This window comes from Lates calcarifer, linkage group LG11 (genome assembly GCF_001640805.2).
Source record: "Lates calcarifer isolate ASB-BC8 linkage group LG11, TLL_Latcal_v3, whole genome shotgun sequence".
Lineage (NCBI taxonomy): Eukaryota > Metazoa > Chordata > Actinopteri > Centropomidae > Lates > Lates calcarifer.
This window is the reverse complement of record NC_066843.1, coordinates 10,997,519-11,025,030: the sequence shown is the minus strand read 5'-3', so window position 1 is coordinate 11,025,030 and position 27,512 is coordinate 10,997,519. Positions and strand designations below refer to the sequence as shown.

At 40.0% G+C, this 27,512-nt stretch overlaps 5 protein-coding genes and 1 pseudogene across 6 annotated transcripts; 3 read left to right on the top strand and 3 right to left on the bottom strand.

The window, feature by feature from the left end:
- Positions 1-80: 80 nt before the first annotated feature.
- On the bottom strand, positions 81-2,521 carry LOC108879506 (small integral membrane protein 10-like protein 2A). Its single transcript, XM_018670784.2, has 2 exons — positions 2,123-2,521; positions 81-1,053 (listed from the first exon to the last, which is right to left on the bottom strand). Exons 1-2 carry the CDS (start codon positions 2,300-2,302, stop codon positions 1,033-1,035), a joined length of 201 nt encoding a protein of 66 aa, XP_018526300.1. The 5' UTR covers positions 2,303-2,521; the 3' UTR covers positions 81-1,032.
- An 890-nt stretch (positions 2,522-3,411) lies between these two features.
- On the top strand, positions 3,412-10,453 carry LOC108879496 (ras-related C3 botulinum toxin substrate 1-like; annotated as a pseudogene).
- A 1,006-nt stretch (positions 10,454-11,459) lies between these two features.
- On the bottom strand, positions 11,460-14,105 carry stk19 (serine/threonine kinase 19). The gene is given in 8 exon segments (XM_051074100.1): positions 11,460-11,749; positions 12,084-12,231; positions 12,367-12,464; positions 12,745-12,773; positions 12,775-12,984; positions 13,076-13,218; positions 13,315-13,410; positions 13,961-14,105. Coding segments are annotated over 7 exon segments (768 nt in total). The 5' UTR covers positions 13,409-13,410; positions 13,961-14,105; the 3' UTR covers positions 11,460-11,703.
- Positions 14,106-14,135: 30 nt separating this feature from the next.
- dxo (decapping exoribonuclease) lies at positions 14,136-17,343 on the top strand. Its single transcript, XM_018670738.2, has 7 exons — positions 14,136-14,371; positions 14,787-15,262; positions 15,366-15,592; positions 15,985-16,204; positions 16,325-16,460; positions 16,751-16,845; positions 16,960-17,343. Exons 1-7 carry the CDS (start codon positions 14,360-14,362, stop codon positions 17,093-17,095), a joined length of 1,302 nt encoding a protein of 433 aa, XP_018526254.1. The 5' UTR covers positions 14,136-14,359; the 3' UTR covers positions 17,096-17,343.
- Positions 17,344-17,351: 8 nt separating this feature from the next.
- LOC108879471 (peroxisomal membrane protein PMP34) lies at positions 17,352-23,040 on the bottom strand. 2 transcript variants are annotated; one of them, XM_018670750.2, is made up of 9 exons: positions 22,678-23,036; positions 22,468-22,528; positions 21,698-21,764; positions 21,146-21,300; positions 20,464-20,580; positions 20,197-20,342; positions 19,769-19,864; positions 19,549-19,631; positions 17,352-19,435 (listed from the first exon to the last, which is right to left on the bottom strand). In XM_018670750.2, exons 1-9 carry the CDS (start codon positions 22,750-22,752, stop codon positions 19,288-19,290), a joined length of 948 nt encoding a protein of 315 aa, XP_018526266.1. In that variant the 5' UTR covers positions 22,753-23,036; the 3' UTR covers positions 17,352-19,287. The 2 variants fall into 2 exon arrangements, with proteins under 2 accessions (XP_018526266.1, XP_018526275.1); XM_018670759.2 differs by lacking the exon at positions 20,464-20,580 and having other exon boundaries at positions 22,678-23,040.
- An 887-nt stretch (positions 23,041-23,927) lies between these two features.
- anks4b (ankyrin repeat and sterile alpha motif domain containing 4B) lies at positions 23,928-27,330 on the top strand. The gene is made up of 2 exons (XM_018670727.2): positions 23,928-24,173; positions 25,759-27,330. The coding sequence occupies exons 1-2, from the start codon at positions 24,013-24,015 to the stop codon at positions 26,882-26,884; spliced, it is 1,287 nt and encodes a 428-aa protein (XP_018526243.1). The 5' UTR covers positions 23,928-24,012; the 3' UTR covers positions 26,885-27,330.
- Positions 27,331-27,512: the final 182 nt, after the last annotated feature.

Genomic DNA, 27,512 nt, shown 5'->3' with positions numbered 1-27,512 from the left:
GAGGATATAATTTGTGATGGAAATTGCATTAATGTAGAGTGGGAAAGTGAACAGATATTTTCACAACAAAAGGCTGAGAATGGTGATTTCATTCATTTATTACTTTTCAAATTCAACCATCCCTCTCCTCAATTCTGTGACTTCAAAATCCCCAAACACACATTTATCACAGAGATAAACACTCTGGACAAATGCAGCTACAAAAATAGTTTTGAAGGTAACATTGTTCACTGATGTAACCTTCCCAGTGCCACTGATATGCAGAAACACAACAGTGAGAATGACAACCTGTGGGTACAAACACAAAGAGGACATGCAGTGATTCCTGATTCGAGACCGCATTGACTGACAGGCTGCAAATTCCCAGAAGAACAGTTGTGGTAGCTGTTGTGTTAACCTACAGCAAACCTCTGTTGAAAGACCATGTACCGCTTATACAGCTAACCTCAATTAAGTGCCACAGGGGGCGAAAAACATGCTTGTTTGTGTCATGCTGTGTAGATATTTACTTTTTAAATTAAAGTGAAATGGCTCCAGTTTTTTACTGTGAGATGTTTACACTGAGCGCCTAATAAACATACATGTCAGACGATTAAGGGAAGCTACAAAGTCCCACAGCAACGATCATCTGTTTTTGTGTTCAACTCCACACCGCAGTCCTTCAACATCCAGAGAAAAGGCAGTGTCAAAATCCACCCTTCACCCGACACAGGACGAGCGGCTCCTGAATCTCAGGTGGCGAGATGAAAAGGTGATCGTGAAGCATCGGTTCCCTCCACCCTCCACCACCGTATCACTGCACAAGTGTGCTCGTTTTTTGCAGACATCACCACTGTCCTTCCACTGCAAAAGGCACTGACGAGAGCCGACTGCAACAGCCAGCCACGTCATATTGTTGCATTGACACACCAGTTTGCAGAATTAAATTTCCTCTCTATGCGTCGACGTGCAGCATCGGCCACTTCTTTGTTCAAAGAGGACTGAAACATGGCAGTGCTCACTATTTGTCCAAATGCAGGCATTGAAGATTGATCAGTGGATTTCAATGTGTACCTGTAAAAGAGATTAGGAGGCTGTCAGGCAACGAAGAAAGAAACTTTAAAGGGTCACACAGTTGCCACATTATTTGGCTTTAGGTTCATTTTGGAGGCTGTAGTTTCTGATGCTGCTGAATTGGAAATTCATTTAGATCCAGAAAGGATCAGTTGGTATCTAAGTGGGGACAATGATTAAACTGAAGAGTAAAAATATGTGTCAGTTGCTGAAAGAAGTTCAGCTAGTCTTTAAAAGTCATTTAGTCATAAAAAGTAATTTAAGTGTTGAATCGATGATCAAAAAAGTTCATTTTTTAAAACAAAAATGCAAAGAAATAAGCTGGTTCCAGCCTCTAAAATGTGAAGATTTTCATCTTTAGTTTGCTTGTGTGATAATAAATTAAAATCTGTGATACTTATGAAATCAGAAACGCCAGATAAGGGTTAAGGTAATTTAGAAACTGTTACCATTATGTAGTTTGTCCACCAAAGAGCACTGGTAAGTTGATTTTTACTCTATAATATAATCTGCTAAATGTGTGTCTATCTGTAACACACACAAAAAAAATCTAAGGTATGCCTGTCAATATTGCTATTTTATATTTTGAGTTTATGTTTTAAAAAATAAAATATGGTAGTTAGTTGCAGCTAATAGGAACACCTGCCAATTACTACTACTGCTACAAACTGCAGCCACCAAAATGACCATACATTTGAGTCATACAGTTTTTTTTTTCTTTTTTTAAGAAAAACTGAGCTTTGTAACCTTCATGGAGGAAGGATTTACTTCCTGTTCTATAAGACTACATTAGTTTCAGCTAAGTGTATCTAATAAACTGGCAGCAGCTTTTAAATTGAGTTAAAGTTCATCTACTGTCTTTCTACAGAGGGCGAATATTTAGAAACATCTCGTTCATTCAACCTCCAGACAACATATGTTTACATTGGCATGGAAGTTAAAGGGCCTTTCCTTCCATCAGCTGTTGGCTTATTGACACTAACGAGCTCGTAACCTGGAAACTTGACTGCTATAGCTGGTGTCTTTTGACTAAAGAAGGGTAAAGTATTAAAGTGAAATGAATAATTACCTGTAATCTGACATTAAACATCATCGAGGCGACGAGGTAGATATAGGGGAATCTGATTCGCAGTCGCCATGCGAGATCAAAAAATATCAACAAAGTCCTCGTCAAGCCTTTGGAAAACACTCCGTAGGACCGACCAGCGGAGCCCGAAAACCGGAGCACTAAATAAGTCAGACCCGCCATAAAGGCGAAGTGTGCCCCGGCGGTGTGTACGGTGACAGCTAGACAGGCGAGCAGGCGAAGAATGTGGTGACTGATGTATGACAGTTCACATCTCTATCGTTGTCTGACTCCGAGCTCCATTTTTTTCTCACATTGGCTGGTAGTGTTGGCAGAGCTGCTCCACCCCGACAGCTCCCCCACCGATCCCTGTTTTGGTCACCGGGAGGACAGATGACGGTGCGACACACGGAAGTTGAAAATATAGATTTTATGCCCCGACGTAGGACTGTCAGGCAGACTGACTCAGTACAAGTTCTTACTCATGCACCGTTTATACAAACAAACAAAACCTAAAGTTAAAATAAACAAAATACTTCATCGTGTGTGTGTTTTATTTAACTTATTTTTCTTAGTTCAAAAGCCATGTTTTTTTCTAATTGTGATGCCACATACAATGATGCCATTGCAAATGGCGTTCAATAAAACAAAACAAACAAACAAACCAAGGAATTAAAACTTTTTTCCATCTCATTGCCTTTCGGGCTGCTACTAATATTTTACCGTGTGGAAAAACCAGTACACTCTCAATGCAGTCACCAAGTTGCTGGTCAGCTTGTTGGTGACCAGCATAGAGTGTGTTTTGGAATATTTTTTTGCAGGACTTGCTGGTGACCAGCCTATATGCATGTTTTGCTGTTTTAAGCTGGCATTTGTGCTGCTTTGTTTTTTTTTTTTTTTTGTTTGTTTGTTTGTTTGTTTCGGCCAGTGACTTGTAAGTTTAAGATGGTATTTGTGCTGGCTTTGCTGGTGAGGACAGGTACACAGCCTGTAAAGCAGAGTTCAGGGACTACACACTACAATTTCAAAGTCCATAGTAATCAAGAGGATTGTTGAGCTGACGTCAGTTCCTCACTCTGTGTCACAGCCTAACTCGTCCGCCTTGTTCTTTATTTCTATTATTCGTTTTAACTAGCAGAGTAAAAATGCTCCATTAAAACGAATAACCTCCCAGTATATTTTTTCATATTACATTTTCTGACTTTAGAGAAAACAGGTGGATTGCCACCTGCCTATTTTGAGGAAATCTTGCTGGGCGTATCATCCCCAGTGCACCGGATGCAGCATCTGGTGGTGGCAGTGTCTAGCTTCATTTTTTTTTCCTCAGGGGTGGTGGCCGCTGTTTTGCTTCACAGCTTCCCGATCAGCCCACGAAAGCATGGGAATGTCGAGAGGGGATTTCTGACTAAACTTGTGTTAAAGTGTTAGATAAGTTACTGTAAGTATCCCACAAGCTCTTCCACACCTCAGGAGCTCTGTCGTGAAACCAAAGGCCCTTAAAGAGACGTTGTTGGGACGTTTCACCAGCGAGCAATCCCCGGACAAAGGAAACGAGACGTGCGAGCTAACGTTAGCTGGCTCCCGGGGCTAACTTAGCATTCCTCTAGCTGCGGCGCAATGCAGGCCATAAAGTGTGTCGTTGTCGGAGACGGGTGAGTTAACTTAACCGAGCTGACTATTAGTTTGGGCCTCCCACCTAGTGTTTTAACTCAAATGGCGAAGTGGGATATTAGCTGAAACCATTGTCACCAGACTAGCTAACGTTAAAGCCTTTTGCTTCAAATTTTTTAGACGGGTAAAGTTAGCCACCAAGCTTTAACTTTACCTGTTTATGTTACGTGGATATTATAATTTACCCATAAATCACTCTTGATCATGTTCAGTTTATCTGATACAGCTAACTATTGCATTTCAAAATAGCTAGTATGTAAGTGGCTGGCTAATCTTTCACTTAAGTTATCCCGGTTACATTGTTTTCCCTCACACTTGGGTGAGTCAGACATTACTGGGCAATTCACCTATCCCTCTAAACCAGGGTTTAAGTTTGGCAATAGTCACTTACCAATTGAGAAATATTAAGAGTTGAGCTCCTGGTTTATGTCCGTCATTTCACTGGTGTAAGCTGCACTGTAATGTTGCAAACACAGCGTGTTTTCAGCTTGTTAAAAGTTAAAATCAATTCTGAAGACTTTTTCTGCTATAGCTTAGATCGTTAAGGGATCATTTTAAAATGACCAAGACTGACTTTTTGATGTGTAACAATGAGTGGGAGGTAAACATACTCATAACTTACTGGCCAGGGTGTGGTGGATACCACAGCAGCAGAGTCATTGATGGCCCTGTGACTGTGTTTGGTTAATTATTTTCGATTTTATTTTGACCAAGAGGAAACTCTCAGTCGATACGGTTCATGTTTAATGGTACAACACTTAAGTTTCATATTTGGCGAAAACGCTTCCTCTAGTGATCTTGTATGCATGTCTTGCAGAAAACAAACCCAGTCTGCATTATGTTAAGCCAAAGTAAGGAAGACTAGGGGTCATTTAGCAGTGTCTATGTGTCTTGGATGCTCAAATAGAGCTGAGACAATTGGTTAATTAGTTGATTAATTTATTGAGGCAAAAAGTCATTTTGCAAGCAAACTACCAAAAGTTCACTGGTTGCTCAAATACGAATATTTGCTGGTTTCTTAGTATTGTAGATTTTGATTCTTGAATTGTTTGTTTCTACAAAGCAAGGCATCTGGACATGTCAACTTTGGCTAGGGAATGATTTATGATGGGATTTTGTTGTTGACCAAATGTTGACTTGGTCATGATGTACTACATAAGATTCAAGCCCAGGTGTAGAAAAGAGGAAATCCTAACAAATCATGTCCAGAATGGCTTTTTGCATCCCTGTTGTTTTTGGGGTGAAATCAGAAAAAACTAAACAAGTCATTTTCCCCTCTCTTTCTCTGCCTCCAGAGCTGTGGGTAAGACATGCCTGCTCATCAGCTACACCACCAATGCCTTTCCTGGAGAATACATCCCCACAGTGTGAGTATCTGAGACTGCAACCCAGCGAGAATGATTTATTTATTTATGTCAGGCTGGGAGCCGATCATCACAAGCGGTCCATCGTTTGTCTCCACCCTTGTTTCCTGTATAGTCACTGCATGATTAAGGTGGCATCTTACTTATCAGTTGCTTTTTTTAGATGGAAATTTGGTTGCCTGCCGGACAGGTTATAATCACTGCTGTGGACTGCAATTACGATTCAGGGAAATGGATGTTGCAGGAGGTTACAAGCAAAACCTGCATCCTATCTGATTCTGGACCAGCTGTGTTGATCTGTATCTGTCGGGTTAGTCTGAATGAACTGGCTCGGCAGGCTGTTAATAAACAACATTTTGGGTTTGGCAGAGCCAGATCTAAGTAGGCGATGATTCATTTTCCAGAGAGAGCCCAAGAGGCACAGCAGATCAATTAAAAACTTGTTTTCCACCATAACACTTATGTGTCACCTTTTATCAGTTTACATTAAGTGCGATGTGTTTGGCTTATTCTCACTTATCATCACTTCTATCAGGTTTGACAACTACTCCTGCCAATGTTATGGTGGACGGGAAGCCTGTGAACCTGGGCCTTTGGGATACAGCAGGACAAGAAGATTATGACAGACTCCGCCCACTTTCCTACCCACAGACGGTACAATATAAAAAAACTGTTTGACAATACTGTATTATATTTCACATTATTATTTTCTCTGACATGTGGTATGCCCCTTGAAATATATTTCGATGCCAGTGGTTCCCTTACGTAATCCATTTGGAAAGTTTGTGTGCTTAGAATGAATAAGGAAGTTAGAGGGAAAGAAAAACACCACACCTTTGTGCGACATGTACACAGGGAGATTCTTTTTTTCTGCTGTTCTCAACAGGAAGTAATTGTTAAGGACTCTGATTGCATTGTGTTCTTTTTCTTACCAGGATGTGTTTCTCATCTGCTTTTCACTTGTGAGTCCTGCCTCGTTTGAAAACGTCCGTGCCAAGGTGAGTTGATGCAGTGCCTGTATGGGATAGAGTGGAGGCATTATATTTTTGTCCATGTTTAAGCAGAAATCTGTTATGTTCTTGTCTTTAATTAGTATTCACTGCATCTATCTGCCTGGTGGAAAAAACTGCACATTTCCTTGTCTGCTGTTGAGACATACTGATCAGATTTTGTGGGTGAAACTGGTCTGGTTGGTCGATGCCACTGCCAACATACACTCACCATCACTACACCTGGAGATTTAAGGAGGCCATCTTAAGGCATAAGTCAGGGTATCAGGTACCACAAAGGGTGACTGTCTTTTAGCTTGAGGGATTGAAATGAAATAATGCAGTCAGCATGTCTACAGAGTCCTTACATGATTAGCAGAAACACAGTGCTCACACAGTGACACAATGGCCACTTTGCTCTTCATGAAAACTGTTACATAAGAACCATTGGTACCCATGTGTCCACACTATGTCTAAAACAGGGCTTTTAACTGCAAATATAAGCCATTCACAGCTACATATTAGATGCATTAGTGATGTTTTCATTACTGACAGCAACTGGTTCAGAGTAGCCAGCCTCTTAGGCTGCATTCAGATCAACTTGAGGCCTTCATGAAAAAACATAAATCTCTCATTCACTTGAGTGGACTCGGTCCTTTAAGCAGCAGGGTTGCAGTGTCATCCAGCGAGGCCCTGCGACCAATCGAATACATTGTTAGTGCGAATTCCTGGTTGATTACTTTGTAATGTGAACACCATATTTCTGCTGTTTACCTTGTGATCGTCACAAGGAAAGATAAAATAGTTTCCACCGTGGTAATTTTCCAGAATTTCCAAAAATCCTGTCTGTAATCATTATTAACCACCGTGCAGTGCTTTGGTGTCTTTAAAGCATTTTGTACACATTAATCTGTTACTAGACCTCCTGAATTGTATTTCATTGTCTTGTCGGTACCATAAAGAACTCATCCCCACTAAAGTGACCCCCTGTGCTGTTAGAATGCAGGGAGGTTTTTGGTGTGAATCCCTGGTCATTCTTCACTGCAGCTCAGTGTGACATGAAACAACTTTGTGCATATGAAACCTTTATAGAATCAATAAGATGACTGCAGATGAGGGATATGCCAGCTGAGCAGTATCTGCACACTGTCCATTAGCTCCCAATAAATTATAAATAAACATTACAGTCAGATTCAGCAGACCGGTTTCAGTTCCTGGTGTCATTATCTGTGGTTTTTGTCTATGGATTTGACTGCAGAAAAAGCTGCTCTCTAAACCGTTTTGAAACGGCAGCAATTATTTATTTTCCATGCTCACTTCAGACTAGAATATGTTGTAAACACTGACCATATTTAACGATATTTAAAAGTACATATAATAACCTACAAACTTATTTTTAACCATTTACTTTGAGAATTTTATCCTTGTATGATTCAGTGATTAAATGTCTCCATTAGAATCAACTCTATCTGAGTAAGTGGGATTAAAAAAATACAGTTATCAGAGCCAGCTGGTAATCACCTCTAATGACACCAGTTTTCCGGCATCAATACTGTTAAGCTGTTGTGAAGCCAGGAAACTCAGAGAGAGCCAGACTAAAGCTTAAATTGCTATGTGTCACTGGTCCTTTGTCACTTGACGACATTTTCACAATCACAACCTCAAACATTATGACAAACCTTTACTGTGCAGAACATTCTGGTTTGTAGCTTTAAAGCAGCTATAATCATTATTTTGATTTAAAAAACAACAAAAAACAAAAAAAACACTGGATCACATGAATACCCGCAAGAAATTAAAATCGGACTCTGCAGCTTTCGGTTTCTGGCCCCACAACTTTACCGTTTTGGTTCACTATCATAGTGTTGTCTTTGTCCTCAGCTCTTTACGGTGAAAAGGCTCCGATAAACCCACCTTACACTACCTGCTCAGCACCAAACACCAGACAGACACAGTTAGCGACTAGTTGGTGAATATATTGGAGTATTTCACAGCTAAAGAGCTAGATGTCTCCATCAGGAGTTGATAGAGTTGTTAATGTTGCTTTATATCTGCTGGATGTGTGAAGAGGCAACTGTTAGTTTATTAGTTTACTATAAGTTTAACAGATCAGCTTTAAAGGTGATAATGCTAATGTCAGTGTTTTGTTTACAGTTTGCTGTGCTGCATCTTAAGTGGCCAAAAAAATCAGCTATTGGTACAAATGTATCGGTTTGCTCTCTACCAACCCTGTTCTTGTGTTCCATTCACCAGTTTGATATCAGTGCATCTGTAGCTAAGTTAAATACAATGAGCTGATAACACAGGTTTGAAAAGTTACACCCCTAACTTCTCAGTGTTGTGGTTTCTGTGCAGTGGTACCCTGAGGTGAGACACCATTGTCCCAACACTCCTATCATCTTGGTGGGCACCAAGCTGGATCTGAGAGATGACAAGGACACCATGGAGAAACTGAAGGAGAAGAAACTCTCCCCGATTACCTATCCCCAAGGACTGGCAATGGCCAAAGAGATTGGTAGCAACACTTACCAGCTTAACCAGCTTTAAGTTTTCTCGTGTTTTTTGCTGAAATATTAAAAGTGGATTTTTCTGCATTGTTCAGGTTCCGTCAAGTACCTGGAGTGCTCTGCTCTGACTCAGCGTGGCCTTAAAACTGTGTTTGACGAGGCCATCCGGGCCGTCCTCTGCCCTCCACCTGTCAAGAAGAAGGGGAAGAAGTGCACTCTCCTCTAAGACTTCCTCCACTTGAACCGGTTACTGGGGAACATGACCGCTAAGTGGTGAGGGGTGGCTAAAGACACAGGAGAAACACACCAGTATACACACAAAAACAATGTACTCCAGTTTCTTTCCTTCCATAAGTGTAGCTACAGCAGTTATACCAACCGTTTCCATGACAAATTTGACATAGGGTCAGATTTAGGAGGAGGGGTTGGATGATCATAGACCCTAGTTCTTTCCTAACAACGTATACTGTATAGACAAGACTATGAAATTATGAAATTCTTGAGGCCTTCTGAAATGGATTGGATGTTTTGTAAAAACCGTGGAATGTTTTCAATTTGTTCTTCCACTGGCTGTCCACCTTTTTTTGTTTACAGTCTTGGTTGTTTGTTTTGAGTGGAAGAAATATTGCCAAATACATTCTGCACACATACTGTATTTTAGCTGAAACGAAAAACCTTTGTTCTATTGTCTCAACACCTTAAAACCTTCAAAATACAGCTGACAGTTTGCTGTTGTGTGCTGCTGTTTTGTTCAGCTGCATGACCAATGGCATATTATTAATTCCAGTTTCATTTTTGCGAGAGCAGTCGTGTGTCACCGCGCCATCAACAAGGAACTTGAAGTAACCATCTGTGAAGTTCTTTTTGCCTCAAGTTACTGTTCGTGTACCATAATTTCTTTACCAGTAGTTAGTTTTCAGTCCTAGCACATGATTCATGGTGATTCATTCTCGTGGATCGACTGACGCCTGAGACGTGCTGAAAATTCAGACTGGGGAAAGGTCTGCTGACACCAACAGTGCTATTAATCCCTGCAAAAAATCTAAATGATCCAGTATTTTATGTGTTTGGCTCCAATTGGACCTGTCAAGTTTATGGTATTTTTCTTTCCTCTTTGCAATGTTTCCCTAGAAATGTCTCAACGGTATAGCTGCCCAGGAGTGCGAAACTGAAAACTTAAATTAGATATTGGATTAGAACTGTTTAGGTGTTTTGGTGACGGGGATCAAGAGCACCTTTAATGCTCTGTGGGCATTTATCAGAAACCTTTTGTGCAGCACATTTGATTTTTAATAGCATCACTACTGGCTAAGCAATGTCACTAAGAAGAGCATTTATGCCTGCTAATAACAGTAACAAAGCTACTGTCGGTTATGGTGTAGTATACAGTGTACTCATTTTTGTTATAATCATGTGATTGACTATTTTGTATCTTTCTTCACAGAAGTTACACTTCACTCACTGTATTGTAAAACTAACACTATGAATATCCTTTGTTTATTACCTCTACAGTTAACGCTACCTTAATCTCCCTACAAGCCTAGCTTTTTGTAATTAATGCTGATAGCATGTATGTGCAACATATACTGAAAACTAAGATTAGAATTGCTACAGTTATATTTTTTGCCTATTTACAAAATGTATTTGAACTACTAGATCAGGGGTTAAGTACATGTTGCTCATCTGTATTGTATTCAGACATCAAGCTGTGCTTTAATTCAAGCCAATGTTGTGACTCTTTAGTTTTATGGATAAAAGCTATTGTCACTTTTTGAAAAAGCCAATAAATTCCAGGAAAACAGACTGTTCTGGCTCTTTGTCAGGCAACACAACCTCAGTTTTCCTTTGATACAACACTGGTAACACCAACACAACACTAGAGTTGCAACAATTTGTCAATTAATCAGAAAATCTATCAGCAACTATTTTGATAATCAAATAATTGTTTTTTTTTGTTCATCCAACATTTGTGTGTCAAACGTGAAAATAAATGGAATATCTGGATTTTGGATTGTTGATTGGATAAAACAATACATTTATAGATGTTCTCTCGTAAAGAAATAACTATAATGGGCCTTATCGTTATTTTTTAGACATGTTAAAGACAAAATGATTAATCGTGACAATAATCAGCAGTTCAGTTGATAGTGGAAGTAATCGTTAGTTGCAGCTATATACGTGTAGGTTTGTTTTCTGCCTTTTCATTTGTGTGGGTAAAAATTATCAATGCCACAGCCTTCCTCAGTAACTATCACTGTGACTGGACACTGAATGACTTGGAAGAAAATCATATTAGACATATTAAGCCACAGAAATAGTTTATAATGTTCAGTTTTTACTGACACTGTCAGAGAGATATTCGTATTAGATATTATGTATTATTGATGTAGTTTGCAGTGTCGTTGAATTGGACCACAATTTTACCCACCTGTATACAGTATGATGCAGTACATCACAACACTACTGCAGACTACAACCTCAGTAATGACCAGAGTTGAATTAACACATCTCTGACAAATAAATCTTACTAATTGCAGAATTGGTGGCAGATCTGTTGCATTGGATTACAACCGATTAGATGAGGTGTACCTAAATTAGACGAGTAAAAGTAAAATGTGTTTATGGACAACTGACCATCTGAAAAGAATTTAACTATTTTACAAAAATTAGGCAGGTCTGAGGCTCTGATTGTGCTACTTTCTAATCAGAAGAACCTGGCAACACAGGTTACAGATCTGAACAGTAAGTAAAAGTTCAAATTTTATTAAAGTGGTTTTAATGGTGTGCACACGAGTCATTAAAGCAAAGAAGCATTTCAAATCATTTAATTTGAAGATAAATCAAAACTTGACACGGTCATGTCAACATAAATTGACAGTTTATAAACCCACAAGGTTTTATATTACATTTGGCACAGAATCTAAATCTGAAACCTTAAATGAATTCACCTGCAGTCCTTATATGAACACTTTTCACAAGCTTTGTTCAACTTAAATATCTTCAGTCACTCACTGACCTCAACCAAACACTGATGTCTGTGTTGTTGCGGTGCATCAGGAATCAACAAATCGTAACAATGTCCCAGAAGTTGTAGGTATGCTAGAAAGAAAACAAAGTTTATTTAGTAAATTAAGATGTAACAACAGTGTAAGATTCCTCGAGAAAACAGGAGTTAAAAAATGCTGATGGAAACTTGTTTTTGAAGGTTTGGACAGGAACCACAAACACATATTTTAACACCTGAGAGCCAGCGTATAGGCTGAGAGTTGTCCAAACATGTAAAAGAAAACCCCTCAATTACTGAACTGGGAGGATCATAAAGCAAGAGAGCAGCTGCATGAAGTACCTGCTAAACTCTGACCCACATTAAAAACCTTTCATTAAACACCTTTCAGAATCATTAGCATCCAGCCTGTACAGAAACAAATATTACCTCTCTACCAGCTCTGCGCCAACAATGTCATGGATGTGGTATTTCATGTGGAATTTGACTTGTGTGGTTGTTCGTCGCTCCTCCAGCTCTGCCTTTAAGACTTCGCTATATTTGGACTTCTTCACCATGCCGAGCACAGCTTTACGACCTGACAGGGAAAAGCAGTGAGATGGTTAGAAACAAACAGTCCTCCAATTAGCGAGGCACCGTCAAAAAATCTTGTAAATGTGTCATGTGACTTCATTGAGGTAAAGTATTGCTGACACTTTCCTCAGACACCCACCCTGTATAAAGTACTTAGTGAATTTGCCAGAGTTGGGAATGGAGAGCCACCAGCTGCCCGCGTCCCTCACAGTCAGAACCCCTGACTTCACGAGCTGCCTAGGTGGTGAGAAAATAAAGAATGTGCTGATCTTTGAGAATGGCTGAGACAAGTCTGAGGTGTCAAACATATGTATTTTCATGCTACGAGAAAAAACTAAAAAGGCTATTGACACGTGTGTAACTTTATTCCTATTTCTAAAATGTTAAGCCTAAAAGATTTGATGTCTTTGGAAAATACACAATTGGGGTCACCACTAGAATTTTAAATGAGTTTCAAATAGTTTGAATAAACTTCAGCATTGCAACATGCTTGAGACAGATGAGGATCTTTTCATACGTTATCTCCGAGTCTGTGAAGAGGAACTCTCTGGAGCATTCGGTCTTTGCTGAAGCTCAGATCTGTGCAAGAGGGGGTCAACACTTTCTCCAAGAACTTCTCCACTGTCGCTCGTGTCACTTTGCCCTCTTCTCCCGCCAGCACTTTGGCTCTGTAGTCCGATGCGAAGACCAGCCCGAAAGCTTCTGCGTCAAACCCCAGCTGGAACATCAGCAGCTCTGCTTGTTCTCGTAGTTTATTCTGTGAACCACAAAGATTACAGTGTGGTGGATTTTCACATTTAGACTGAAAACATATGCCTCCTCTCTGACACTTAAAAAAGCCATCTTACCACTTCCTTATCCACCAAGGTCTTGTCATTGTGTATGCTGTAGAGTTGGTGCTTGAGCACAATTTGTGGCAAGGTGTCATTGAAGAGCTTTCTGGGGAACAGTGTCATGAGGTACTCCAGTGTGGATCTGATGTCAGTTGGCCCTTTGAGATGAGGGCATGAACGGGAGGTGAATTAAGGATGTAATGCTTAAATGAGATATGAAATTGCAGTCCCCCCTACTTGGCAGCCACACTTACCATCTCCGACACTGACGGCTCCAAAATTCTCTGTGCCGTTTCTTCTTTTCTTCACCTTGAAAGTGTCTGAAATCAGAGCCCGTTTCCTGTTCATACCTTGGGGGAGAAATGATGGGGGAGAAATCACGACCTGCAGAGTGAATCAGCTGATTACACAGACAGCTGTTCTTTTCATGGCAACACTGACCAAAGTAATATCCACAGAACCCATGTTTATCTGGGTTATTAAAATAAATAGTTACACGATACATTACATCCTCATGCCACGGCAACTTTTGCTGAATAAAACAGAAAACAAAACAGTAAAATTCAAATTAACGCGAATAACAGACACTTTGCGATTCGTAAAGTATTGTGTTTTCTAATCAAGACGAATAAGAGTCGTGGCCAAATTTACCTTTAAAATACTCGCTAGTTTATGTTTCTGACGCAAAATATAGGGTTTGGAATAAACACAGACTCCCATATTGAAATGGGGAGGCGCATTTTGATAGAATAAGCAGTTCGGCAGGACCTACCGGCTAAGTCACTTTTTGTCTTTCTTGTTAGCCAAGCTAACGCAGCTAACTGCTAAGTACCGCTACTTCGTCCGTACACCGAACACACAGGTAGACATCTGTCCGGTCAAACTTGTAGAATTACGTACCTGATAGCTATTAATAGCAATAATACTGGTATTCACATAGCTTTGGTCCCATTCAACGCCACACACTGTTCACAGCTCCAACGGACAACTTAAGAGTCTCCCTCTCGCTGTTTTTGCAGGAAGTGTCACGGCTGCCACCGGGCGGACTGGGTGTGAAACTGCACCCGGAAACAGCGTTGAGTTTGGTGTTAGCCGATGATGCTAGTTAGCCATTTAGCTAGTGAAACAAACACACCCAAAGTACTCTTTCTCTCACTCGCTGCCACCTGTCCTTTTTGTGTTCATCAGAAAAGATGCTGCAAAATATCATAGTCGTTTTTACACGAAGTCTTATTTATAATTGTGACTGACAATTGTGACTTGGCATTGAGAGAAACTTAACGTAAGCTTAGCTGCTTCATGCTGACGAAGGTAGGTTTTCATTTATTTACTGGTGATATAGTTTTTAAAAAATGGAACTATTCATTAACAGACAAAATTCATGCACCTAAAGGTAACGTGGCATTTATGTGTGTTTACATAATGCAGACACCCACTTGTACACAGCATGCAAAGCAAACATCTACATATTTACATTATACATGTGTTTGCGTTCACATACACACAAAATAGACACATTACGAAGTGATGGGTTTAATTGCGGTGCATTTAAAGTTAAATAAGATCAATTGTATCGACCCTATGCAGGAAAGCAGCAAGAGGGATTATATTCATAATACACTAAATAAGTAACCTGAAAAGCAAGAGTACAACGAACACAAAGAGCATCCACTATATATACAATAGGAAACCAAAAATTGCTTTTCATTGCTCTTCTCCCCATTAGGTGGCAATGGACCGCCACAGATCCCACAATCCCAACTCCAGCTACCACAACCATCAGTCAGCGTACAAAAGAGAAAGAGATGACAATGGAAGAAATCACTGGGAGAATAAACGCTTCAGACCAAACCACCCCCACCAACAGCATCAGTCTGGGTCAACTCCTGGGCAAATCTCACCAAGGTCTCAGGGTCTGAGCACCAGAAAGGAGCTTTATGAAAGAGACTTTCCTGTGTACAAACAGCCTGTTGAAGTGGGATGTTTTTCCCTTGACTCTGAGCGCAGATTCTTCAACGACAGCAGGCAAATGAGATACTATGTGGAGCCTGACAGAAATCCTAATTTTGATCTGAGGGATGGATACAAGGACCGCTTTATAAAGAGAGACGACAGCGTGAAGGAGAAGCTGGACCACATCCTGCGGTGGATCGTAGCCAATAGATCAAAACTGAACTCAAGGGTGACCCCAGCCTCCTCTTGGTAAGTGTACAGACAGATGGTTGTGATCTATTGTCTCATTTCCAACTGACTCTAACCACACCTGTGTGACATGTATTCTCTGACCAACCGCTGCCCTTCCCAGTGCTTTGGATGTCGACTTCGTGACATGGCGGGGTCACCTCACCAAGCTGCTGACCACTCCCTATGAGACGCGGGAGGGCTGGCTGCTGGCGGTTACAAGGTTCAGAGGCACGCTTTACATCAGTGAAGTGGAAACAGAAGCTGCTCACAGGGAACGAGAGAACCGCACCGAGAGGCACGAAGAGATGATGTACTGGGGCTACAAGTTTGAGCAATACACATGTGCAGGTATATAAGTTTATATGAGCCCATTTCTTCCAAGAAATGTTCTTAATCAAAAAAAAGTACTCAAGTATCACTCCTGTATTTCAAAATTATTAGATATGGAGTTATTGTTTTACTATCCCATTTTGGGATAGGTAGACGAAATTAGAAATGTTAAATAAGTAAAAAAATATATTTTTTTAAGTCAAAGTTTGAGTCAGCGAGTCAAAATATGTGTATTAAGTTGTACTATTAATTTACTGTTAAAATAATTTTCAAAAAAAATTTTTTTTTCTTAGCACAAATGGGCTTCTATATATATCTCAGTCTGTCCCATATGACACACAAACACAAATCTCATGAGGTGATAAGTAGGCGCTTAAACGATAACACTTCACCTTTATCCATTCCTGTAGATAACATCCACAGTTTACCTGACCCAGGCGGAGTGGTTAACACTAACGAGGCCTTCTGCACCGTGGTGCAGACTCGGTTGGCAGATCACAGACTCCTGTTCTCCGGTGAGGTGGACTGTCGGGACAAAGACCCCAACGCTCCAGCTCCTCCTGCCTGCTACGTCGAGCTGAAGACCTCTGCAGAGATCTGCACCCCCAAACAACGTAGCAACCTCCACAGGTGATGATGAGACAGTAAAACATCACTTTTTTAAAAATGTTGTGTTTGTTTGTTGGATATTTGATTCACCTTCACTTGGCTGTTTTATAGTCATTTTTTTGTCATTGTTGGGGTCCTTAGGTTCAAACTGCTGAAGTGGTGGGCCCAGTCTTTCCTCCCCGGAGTCCCTCGTGTTGTAGCAGGTTTCCGGGATCATGAAGGAGTTGTTGTTTCTACGGAGACTTTTCACATTTCAAAGATTTCACATCTCATCAAGGTACAGTGTAACTGAATGAAAAGTTAATCTAAGCATAGAGAAATTTATTTTTGATCTATTTTAGCCATGCCTGCAGCGTGGCTCTGGGGATGGCAATGTAATTTTTTTTCATCTGTCACTCCATCACTTTGGTCCAGAGTGAAATATGTCAACAATTAATTGATTGTCTTGAATTTTTTTTTAGTTTCGAGCACCACTGAGCCTTCACAAACCCACTAGCATGAAGAAAACGACAAAAGATATAAGATCGCAGGACTGATGATGTTGTTGTCTTTATTTTCTCCTCACAGAATGAATACAACTGCTGGAAGCCAACAGTCTGTATGAACTTTTGCTGTGATTTCTTGTCCTTTGTGAAGCATGTGGCTACTGAAGACAATCCGAGGTGAGTTACAATAGTTCAGACAATGCTGTGCACTTTTTCAAATATAAGTCAATTGTTAAACAGTTTATTTTTGCACTCTGTGCTGTGTATTGAATGTTATCATTTCCCCTCCAGTGTGGTGTACCTGTTCTCCTGGGAGCCTCACAGAGACGTGACCTACTCCATCCACAGAGACTCCCACTATTCATTCCTGCCACACTGGTACGTCGAGGAGATAACCAGTGGTCAAGACTCACAGCATCACTCCTGATTTACAACATCTGGTCCACTAGGACTGTTGATATACTGTATGTGACCTCCAATGGAGGGTTCTTTACCAAAATATTTTGGTAGTTGATGTGAGGAAATCTTAACTTGTGCTCTTTGCACACTGTTACTGATCACTACTCCATGATCCTCTGGAGGGATTTTTATTTGTTCATCATCTTAAACTGAACCATTTTTTTTCATGTGGCATGTAGTGATTTTTAAATAAAACAGTAATTACAGTAAACTACAGTCATATATACAGTTTCTCAAACTTTATTATTCCCCTGGTTATGACAATAATTTAAATCCCCCAAAAACAGTTTTATGTAAATTTAAACAAAATTAGAAAAGAATGTTTAAAAATTGCAATGTAAATAAATGAAGATGACTTCAAGTAAGTATTGCATCAGCAGTTACAAAAATAGTTTCATGTAAACTGTTAAGACAAAACATTGCAGCGATGTCAAGTTCATTCAGAGATAGAAAACAAGATATCACTGGAAAAAAAGCACTAAAAACATTTCTGAAGAAGACCGTAATTAATATCTGTGGTGTAGTCTGGTAACGGTTGTTCGAATGTGTCACTGGCTTTGCTGTTGTTGACATTCAACAGATTTGGGTTCCTTCTCCGCACATGACTAACCACTTCCAGACAGCAGGTGCATGAGTCAGCAAAGAGGTCTGAAACCAGTTAATAATATCATACATGACTGCAACTAGGCTACACCACCTGTACTCATCTATACAATGAACAGTCAAAAGGCTGCGATCTCCTAAATGTGATGTTACAGAGCAGTGTCGAGGGCAACGCCTCTTGTGCAGCATCAGTTTAACAGCAACAACAGCAATGAATCAACCGGTAAAATGGTTTTGAGGTGAAACACAGCAGAAAACATCCATTTACCAAATAGGAAGAGCACAAATAGTGTAAATTACTGCAAGCCCTGACTCCCCCTACTAACAGAGACAGATAACGGAAGACACCTGTGGGACTAAATGTTCTTACTGACCGATATAGTCATGAAGGCTGACTCAGTGCATCATGGTTTGTGTAAATCATCAACAGTCATCACAGCACTTACATCAATTCATAGTACAGTTTTTTGTGATATGATGTAGAGGCACTTACTGCAGTATTTTCACACATGTAAAATTTACTCTCAAACTTTCAGTGTAGGGTTAAGTACTCGTTCCTATTTATATTAAATTCACCTTAACTTAATATATTAGAATTGTTAAAACCAAAACCTTTCAAAGCTGGAAAAGTAGGTGCAGATTTAACACACAATTCCATAATTTTACCATTTTTGTTAATAATGCTCATTTGTGTGTAATAATGACGTCTTCTGCATCATATGGTGGGAATTTCATGAGATTTACATCTTAAAGAACATCACACTTGGTTAATTTCACAGTCATAAGACAGGAGTGTGTGAGGAATGGTACAGTGGTTTAAATCAAAGCAACATATTATTGGTCTCATCATTTGCAGCAAACCTATGATGTTACAGAAGCAGTTTTTTGGCAGAAAAATGTGTATTTGCTTTTCTTGCCGAGATTTCAACGAGGCTAGCCCAGCTCTGTCAAAAGGTTAGAAATAATCCACCTACAAGCTCCTCTACAGTTTATCAAATCACATATTACTGGTTGGTAGCCCAGCCGTGGTGGAAGCTTCATATTAAGTGCAGACACAGGTACGGCATCAACCTTCTCCGTCTAACTCTCGGCAAGAAAGCAAATAAGCATATTTCCCCTAATGTCGAGCTTTCCCTTTACAAAATAGTGTGATGCCCCCCCCCCAATAGTTTTAAAATCTCAGCTGACAGTTTTTTTTAAATTTCATGGTGAGATGATATTTCAATTATAAGCCAGTGAATCTCTCTGGAAAGTAATGACATTGGTCTTTATGTGTAAATGAAAGCAGGCCTGTAAGATCACCATATCAAGAGAGATTCACTTGTGCTGATAATCAAGGTCAATCTGCACAGGTGGAGCAAGTTAAAGGTAAAAAAAAAAAAGAGAGAGGGTATCATACATATTACCTCTTCATGGTTTGGGCAAGTGTGGAAATCTGTAGGCCTAAAGGCACCAATCCCATCTCTTATTACATTTTATGTGACTGATATCATTTCTGGCATTAACAGAACCTACTGATGACAAGTGTATTAATGCTGTATTGGAGTAGGTGTGTGTTCACTGCTTCAGCTTCTTGTTCAGACCCATGACTTTGAAGGTGGCTGCAGTGATCTTCTCGTACACGACAAACATGAGGGCAGCTGTCAGCACTGTCTGCAGCAGCTTGGCCTCCAGGCCTTTGTACAAACCGAGAACACCATTCCTCCTGTAATAAAGAGGACAAATGTGTATGAGTGACTGTCTATTGTAATATCCTCACTGGGTTTTTCTCACCGTGTCAGTGAATGTGTGTGTGGTTTTGTTTGTAGCTGCACTCACTTGATTCTGTCCATGAGCAGGGAGAAGATGTTTGAGAGGCTTCCAATCACACCACCCTTGCCGTCACCTCTGTACTGACCGAACTGATGAGAAAACATACAGCAGGTTGTCTTATTTCACTGAGATTTAATTTATTTTACCTAATCTGAATTAGGTATCAGATTAGGTATCAGATCAGATTACTTCACAAAAGTGAACTTTGATATAAGATGGTATTTACCCTCAGGATGGCCTGAACTGTCTGAAGAGGATATGTCGCAGTGGTAGCAATGGCCTTGGCAATGGCTCCAATGAGAAAGATCTCTGCTGAGGATATCTGTGGCAGGAGACAAAGATTTAATTCACTCATAACAAGTAGACTGTGACTATTTGATTGATGAAAGTTACCCAATAAAAAACGATATTGAAACATGAAATGGGCTTTCACGAAGAAAACTGACGTTTTACACAAACCAGCACCATCAAATTTGACTGACTTGTCATGTGACATTTTTTGATTTTTCACTCTGTTGTTCTCTCCAACTTTCTTTAAGTGAGATCCTCCTTGATCATAGCCTTTGTGGCAAGGAAGAATGTTCTGCAGATGAGGCTGATCTACTTTGGTAATGTACCACTCAACACAACAACATCTCTTCTGTGTGCTCTCACCTTCCTCCCTCCCTTGCCTGCCTTCCTCTTCATGGCCTCATAAAACATGAACTGTACAGCCGGGTTGAGGACGAGGATGAGAGAGGGCAGGGTGCCGTTCCACAGAGTTCCCACGCCCTCATTGGCTATGATCTGTGAGAAAGCATCTGACGGGGGAAATCCAAACACAGCAGGGTTTAAAAACTGCACAGTGACAGAATAAACATGTCTGAACTGTTAAATTATAGTACAGATATATATATATATATATATATATATGTCACACACCAAATATGCCCTTATAATGGGTCTGCTGGAGGTCTTCGTTTCTGAACTTTACCCCCTGCAGCTTCAGGCGAGTGTTGACCACCCACATGGGAGTGGTCAGGACCACATTCACCACCCCTGCATGAACAACAGATAGTTAGCCTTCTTCAGTCATTTTTAAAGCTACCCTGTGGAGTTTCTGACCTCTACTAGCACTATGGAAATGTTTTTTGGGGGGGGCATGGTCCCCATTTTGTGACACAATTCCTACCAATGGTTTTACATTATTCCACTGATCGTGTACCCATGGCAGTAAAAGCAGTTACTAAGTAAATGGATGTACACACTTAGTTTTTTCTGTTTCTTATCATTGTAAGCTCAACATCTCTGAGTTTTAACTAAAAAATAATTGACAGACTTATCGCTAACGGACATTATTGTTAGTTGCAGCCCTAGTGTAACCAACAATAGTTTAAGATGCTTTTAAAAAATTGTCTTTACAAATGTGTATGAGGAATAAATGCATTCATCTTTTCTTAGCCTCAGGGATACATACAATGAATTTTTGTGAGAAAAACTGAATCCAAACATAACTTGTCTGTTTATAGGAAGTATAAGTTCACAGGGCAGCTTTAAATACTTCAGTCAACAAACCGGCCATCAAGTCATTAATGAATATTAATTTTAGTGTACGTGTGTTTACCTGCTACAACCCCCATGAGCAGGTCCTTGCCAGGTCTGGACTTTCCTGGACCAGAAGCCATCAGCTTCTTCAAGGAGTTGAAGGTGTAGAAGTAGACAAAGTTGGAGCAGCAGAGGCTGGAGATGACTGGGAACCAACCTCTGTACAGGGACTGACTGGGAGAAGAGGTGGAGAGTCAGTTGAACAGTGAGTGTTCGGTCATGGGGCCACATCATAGGCCTAAACAATGAGTGAGCCGGTTTAGATTATTTTCATTATTGATTAATCTGCTGATTATTTTCTTGACTAAACCTTTGGTCTGTAATAATGTCAGACAACAGAGAAGCAGGAAAGAGAATCTTTGATTCAAAAATGACTTAAATTGTTGCACCTGTTGATAAAGTAATTGGTAAGTTGACTGTTTCAGCTCTAGCTTAGATAGATTTTACTCACTGTAATTGTCTGCTGCAATTACTTTACAATCTACTTTACTCAGCTGTTCAAATCAGCTCAAGATGACTGGATTATAAGGATTGTTATGGTGTAACTTGTGTGTCACATAACTATACTTACAGGCCTTCTTCCTTTGCTATCTCAGCCAAGATGACGGGGGTGGATTTAGACTTTCGTTTCTCATCCACTGTTAAACAAGGTGAGAAAAAGTGGCACAAGTCAGTGAACGAGTTGTCTGAACTGTGTGAATGTTAAACTTGGATGAATAATCCTGGTGATGGCCTCAGAGTTATCTCAGCTGGAGAAACTATGAGTAAGAAGGAGGTTTTGGAGGGTGTTTACCAGACAGGGAGGGTCTCAAGAGAGTGGGAAATAAGTAAGTTATGTAAATAAATTTACTTAATCTAAGATCTAAGAGCTCAACATTAACAGATAAGAAAACAGAAACAGAAATCGATATTGACCAAACTAGAGATATTTAGTTTGCTGTCATTAAACTACTAAGGAAACCTGAAAATATTCATGTTTGAACCCAGAGAATTTTGATGTATTTTCCTTTAAAAAAAGTTTCTCAAATGTTGATCAACTGTCTAATCACCTCAGCTCTACACAATGTATACATAAATCTAAATTTAAAAAAATGCACATAGGCCAGGTGTAGACAGGTAATTGTTGAGCTGTTTTCTAAAAGTGTCCATGAGTAGGACTCATAAAGACAATATCTTGGTATCTCTGCTTGATCGTCTTTGACCAGCTACTCCTTTACATTTCTGGTCTGCTGAGTTACTCCATAATGAAGTAAACTATCACACTTAACTCATTCAACCTTGTTTTGAGTTGCTGCTATCAGGTAACCTCTGTCCAAGATGATAAGACCTCCTCCAACTCACCCTGCAGTCTGCTTTTGGCCGTGTCAAGAGGAAAGAAGACGGTCATAGCCGTCACACTCCCCTAAAAGACAAACCATTATAATGTTACTGGCAGTGACAACTAGAAATACCAAACAACGTGACAAAAGGCTCAGTGACTGCCTTAAACTGCTAAGACCAGGCTCAGCCGCACGCTTCATACAAAATAATGACACTTTTATCTCTACTTACCATTGCACCTGCCACAGCATGAACCAGTGTCTCGTAAGACAGCAGGCCGACAGCCGAGCCACCGTTGTCCGACATCTCTGTATCCACTCCCGGTCACAACACACAGACACGCGGGCGCGCTCTAGACGCCGGAAAGTAACCGCGGAGCGACCCGAGGAGAGCTAGTCGGTGGTCGGTCCGGTTTTTCCAGCTGTGGAAATCGTTGGGGAGTTAAGTAAATTTTAACAGCTACAACCCCATGTTGTTTGCAAGACCAGAGGCAGCCAGGAAGAGAGAGCGGTGTAAGGGGAAAAACTGCAGAGCAATGTTTCCTCCCAGTCTCCATTCATTGGTGGAGCCGGGTTGATTCTTCTTCGGCTGTAACTTTTGGACTCTTCTTCCTCTATTAGTGTTTAACAAGCCACAAAGACGCACTACAACCGCCTGCTGGAGTGGAGGGTGGAGCAGGGTTTAAAAATAACAGAAATAACTTTAAAAAAAAAAAAAAAATCTTGGATTTTGTAAACATAAAGTTATGTACATACAAATCTCTGTATAGTGTATATATAAAATTGTTAATAATAAAATACCACACTATGTGCATAACAAAAGTTTTCACTGACATCTTTTTTTAACCAGTGGTGAAAAATAACTAAGTACATTTAATGAAGTACTATATACATATATAAGTACAATTTTGAGGTATTTATATATAGTATTTCAATTATAGCTTATTTCTGCTTCTACTAAATTTAAAATTAGCAGCTGTTTTGATAGGTGATTAACTTTCAACATTTTTTTGTTTCTGACTCTCAAATCTGTTTTTCCTCGTCTTAAATTGTAGAACAGTAAATCATATAGAGGTTTTCGGACTGTTTTTAGAACAGAACAAAATATCTGAAGACATCACTATGAGTAATTGTGATGGGCATCTGTCACATTTGACAAACCAAATACTACAATCTTGATTCATTAGCTGTTCTTTTTGTATGTAAATTCTCAGTCTGTAAAGTAATTAGTGGTAAAATAAATGTAAGTGGAGTAGAAAGTGCAATATTTCCCTCTGAAGTATAGTGGAGTAAAAGTACTATAAAGTAACAAAAATTTTGTCAAAAGTTTACCTTAATATACTTGAGTAAATGTGCTTTTGTGAATCTCACGTTTCATAATTAAGCTGTGTCTTCTGAGGTAATGCTGCAGCTGACGACAGTGGAATGGACTTTGCTTTTGTTTTATGGCTCTGAGCTGCTGATATGTTGACGCCCAGTGATCACTTTGTTTGCTCGGGTCTGCTGTCGCCTCAGTCTGTGCATCTGACGGGTGGATTTGGTTGAACCTTTTCTGCTCCTTTAAGAAATGTCTAGGTACCACAAAGCAGCGATTGATGGCAATTTGGACCTGCTGAAGGAGGCCACAAGGAAAGACCTGAACACTAAGGATGAAGATGGCATGACTCCCACCTTACTGGCTGCTTTCCATGGACGTATTGATGCTCTTCAGCTCATATGCAGCAGAGAGTAAGCATGATACACTCCTCGCTATTATCTGTGTTTCATCTCACGTAGCCTACCCAGAGACTCAAATAACCTGTGGCCATAGCAAGTTATTTCTTCTTTCTTTCATCTTCCTGTTTTGATGTTCTAAATTAAGTATGTCAGATATTTTTGGCCATATTGTTACACTGAGACATGCAAATATAAACATTTCAAACTAATTTCTATTGTAATATTTCTTGTATAATTCCTTAAAAATAAACCAAATTATGATTGGCAGAAGAACCATAAATAGTGTTCACTGAGCAAAGGTTAACATTATCATACAGTGAATTTTATGGTTGGATATTAGTAGGTTAAATGCTCTTTTTTATACTGAACATCAGTTGTTAGACTTCAACTGGGTTTAACAACACATGCTGGTGTTCACGTTATCCACTACACCCTAATGAGCTAAAACTTAATTCCCCTCTTTAAAACTAGTCTCTCCCATGAGGCGGGCCAAATGTTTAATCAGCCAAAGCCATCCTGTGAAACAAAAGAGGCCTTTATCCATCCCCACCACCCCCACCTCCATCCCTCATTCAATACAACAAAAGACAGGCTAAAATCTAGCACAACATTCTTACTGAGAAATGAGGTTCAGAAAAGATAATGCACATCTCAGCTACGTGGCCAGAATTAACTGAAACATTTCCGCTTTGGTCATTACCAGTATGAGCTGGGATTTATGGCAACGACTTGCAGTTTTATAGCAATCAAGCCTTTTATGGCTGTGGCAATGAGGCACAGCACAGGAGGACTTTACATCTTAATAGTTTACCAATTATCTTGAACTGCATTTAGTATTATCTTGTTATATGTTGTAAGTATGTTGGACTTTTCTTGCCATACATTTAAAGGAATGGTTCGACATTTTGAGAAAGTATTTACCTTGCCAAGAGTTAGATGAGAAGATTGATACCACTCTCATGACTATAAACATGCAGCAGGAGCTGGAAGCTGGTTAGCTTAGCTTAGCATAAAGAAACAGCTAGCCTCTCTCTGCCTGAAACTAACAAAATCCAACTACCAGCAGAGGTGCTGGTAGTTGGATGTTTTAACTTTTGGACAGAGGCAGACTAGCCATTTCCCTGTTTCCAGTGTTTATTTTAAGCTAAGCTAACTGATTGCTGGATCCAGTTTCATATTTACCATGTACACGTAAGAGTGGTCAAGATCTTCATCTCACCTTTCAGCAAGAAAGAGAAACAGGTTCTTTCTCAAAATGTTGAACTATAACCAGCAAATGGAGCCACAACTTAACTAACAAAAACAAGGGATAAAGTTTTGGTAGCCATTATTTGACATGATAAGTTGACCGAGTGAAGAATTTTGTACATTTTGTACATCAACTACAGATACTCCCTTTTAAATGTAAATCTTTTTATGAAATATATATATTTATCAAAATCCAGACATTAAAACTGATATTAGAAAAAGCTTTGGGACTTACACATTTTTGAGCTGACTAGAGATTAAATCAACAGGCGATTGAGAGTGGCAAAACAAAGATGAAAAAAGTTGCAGACTGTTACTTTAAATCAAATGTCTCTTTTGTGCCATACAGAGGGGACCCAAACAAGTGTGACATCTGGGGAAACACACCATTGCACCATGCTGCAGCTAATGGCCACATGCACATCCTCAGCTTTCTGGTCAACTTCGGTGCCAACCTTTTCGCACTGGACAATGACTTCCACACAGCTATGGACGTTGCCGCCTCTCGTGACCAAATGGAATGTGTGCGCTTCTTAGATGCTGCTGCATCGCAGCAGACCAACCAAAATCCCAAGAAGGTCGCCAATCTAAAGAAGGAGGCTATCAAGGAAGCAGAAAAACATGTGAAACTCTGTGAGAAGGTGAAGAAGAAACACCAGAAAGAGATGGATAAAATACACCGCGGGGCAAGCAACACTAGGTCTGTTTCGGAGGCCAGCATGGCACTTAACAGTGGTACCATTACTGGTGTCAATGAGCAGTTCTCCAAGATTATTGCTCCTAATAAATCCGGCTCTCTTACAGCCAGGGTTAAAGGCACCCTCCAGGGGAAGCTTGGGAAGAAAGATAAAGGCACGCTGCAGAGTTCAGGAAGAGATGGGAACGTTATTTTCCTCAAGCAGGAAAATAGAACATCTGAGAAGCCAGAGTTTCTGGATGTCTTCAACGAGCAGGATGAAAACATGATAGAAGACAGAATGGGAGGGTATGACGATTATGATGACAATGATGAGCCAGGCCAAATAAAACAGTCCATCTTCAACAGGCCTGGTCTTGGTGGTCTGATTTTCATGGATAAGATGGGGCGGGAGCCAGAGGATGTTCCCAGTGGGAACATTGAAAACCTTGGCTACCTCATTCAAAACAAGCTGTTTGAGGCAGAGGATGATGTTGATGGCTTTGGGGGGACTGACGACAGCGACGTACCCTGGGATCAGGAAGATCTGGGCCTGGATGATAATGAAGATGAGGAAACCTCTCCTTTGGATACTTTCTTGTCTGCCATCTCTTTGCCAGAGTTTGCCCATGCATTCAACAGAGAACACCTGGACCTGGAGGCGCTCATGCTGTGCTCTGATGAAGACCTGAAAGGCATTCGCATCCAGCTCGGACCCAGGAAGAAGATCCTGGAGGCTGCTGCTCGCAGAAAGAGCGCACTGGAGAATCCTGGCATCATGACGGACAGCTGCTTGTGATTCAATAAAATGATATGATATGATTGAGCAAACTCTCTCTCCAAAAACATTACTCTTCTTTAAAGTGATCAAACTTACATAGTACTTTATCAGAGAAGGAAGAACATTGTGCACTGCTCCATTTATACACTGTTATCCATATAATAACCAATTACAAACTGCATGACAGGAGAGTCAGGACCTACAGTATCAATGAGAGGAAAATTGTTGTATTATATTATGTTAAGGCAAAATAAAAAAGAAAAATCACAGATACCTGATTTTAAATTTCTATCACCATATAGACAAAAAAAGATGTTTTAATGTAGAATTGATGATTGTTTCTGTCCATTAGGTAATGGGTGATTTGTTTGTGGTGTCTTTTTTTTTCTGATAATTATTTTAAAATATTAACATACAACATAATTGTCAAATAAATTTTTTTTTTGTAAAAAAGTGCAAAATAATGTCTCAAACACTCTGTTATGCACATATGTGTGTCCACTTATTGATCAATCGTGATTGTTTTTCTCAGGGGTTTGTTCACCAGATGGCCAGAGACATGACTATCTCCTGGATGTGTAAATAGGCAGTTAATGTTAATTAGTAATAGTAAATTAATAGTATACTGTTAGTGTAGGACGTTTCT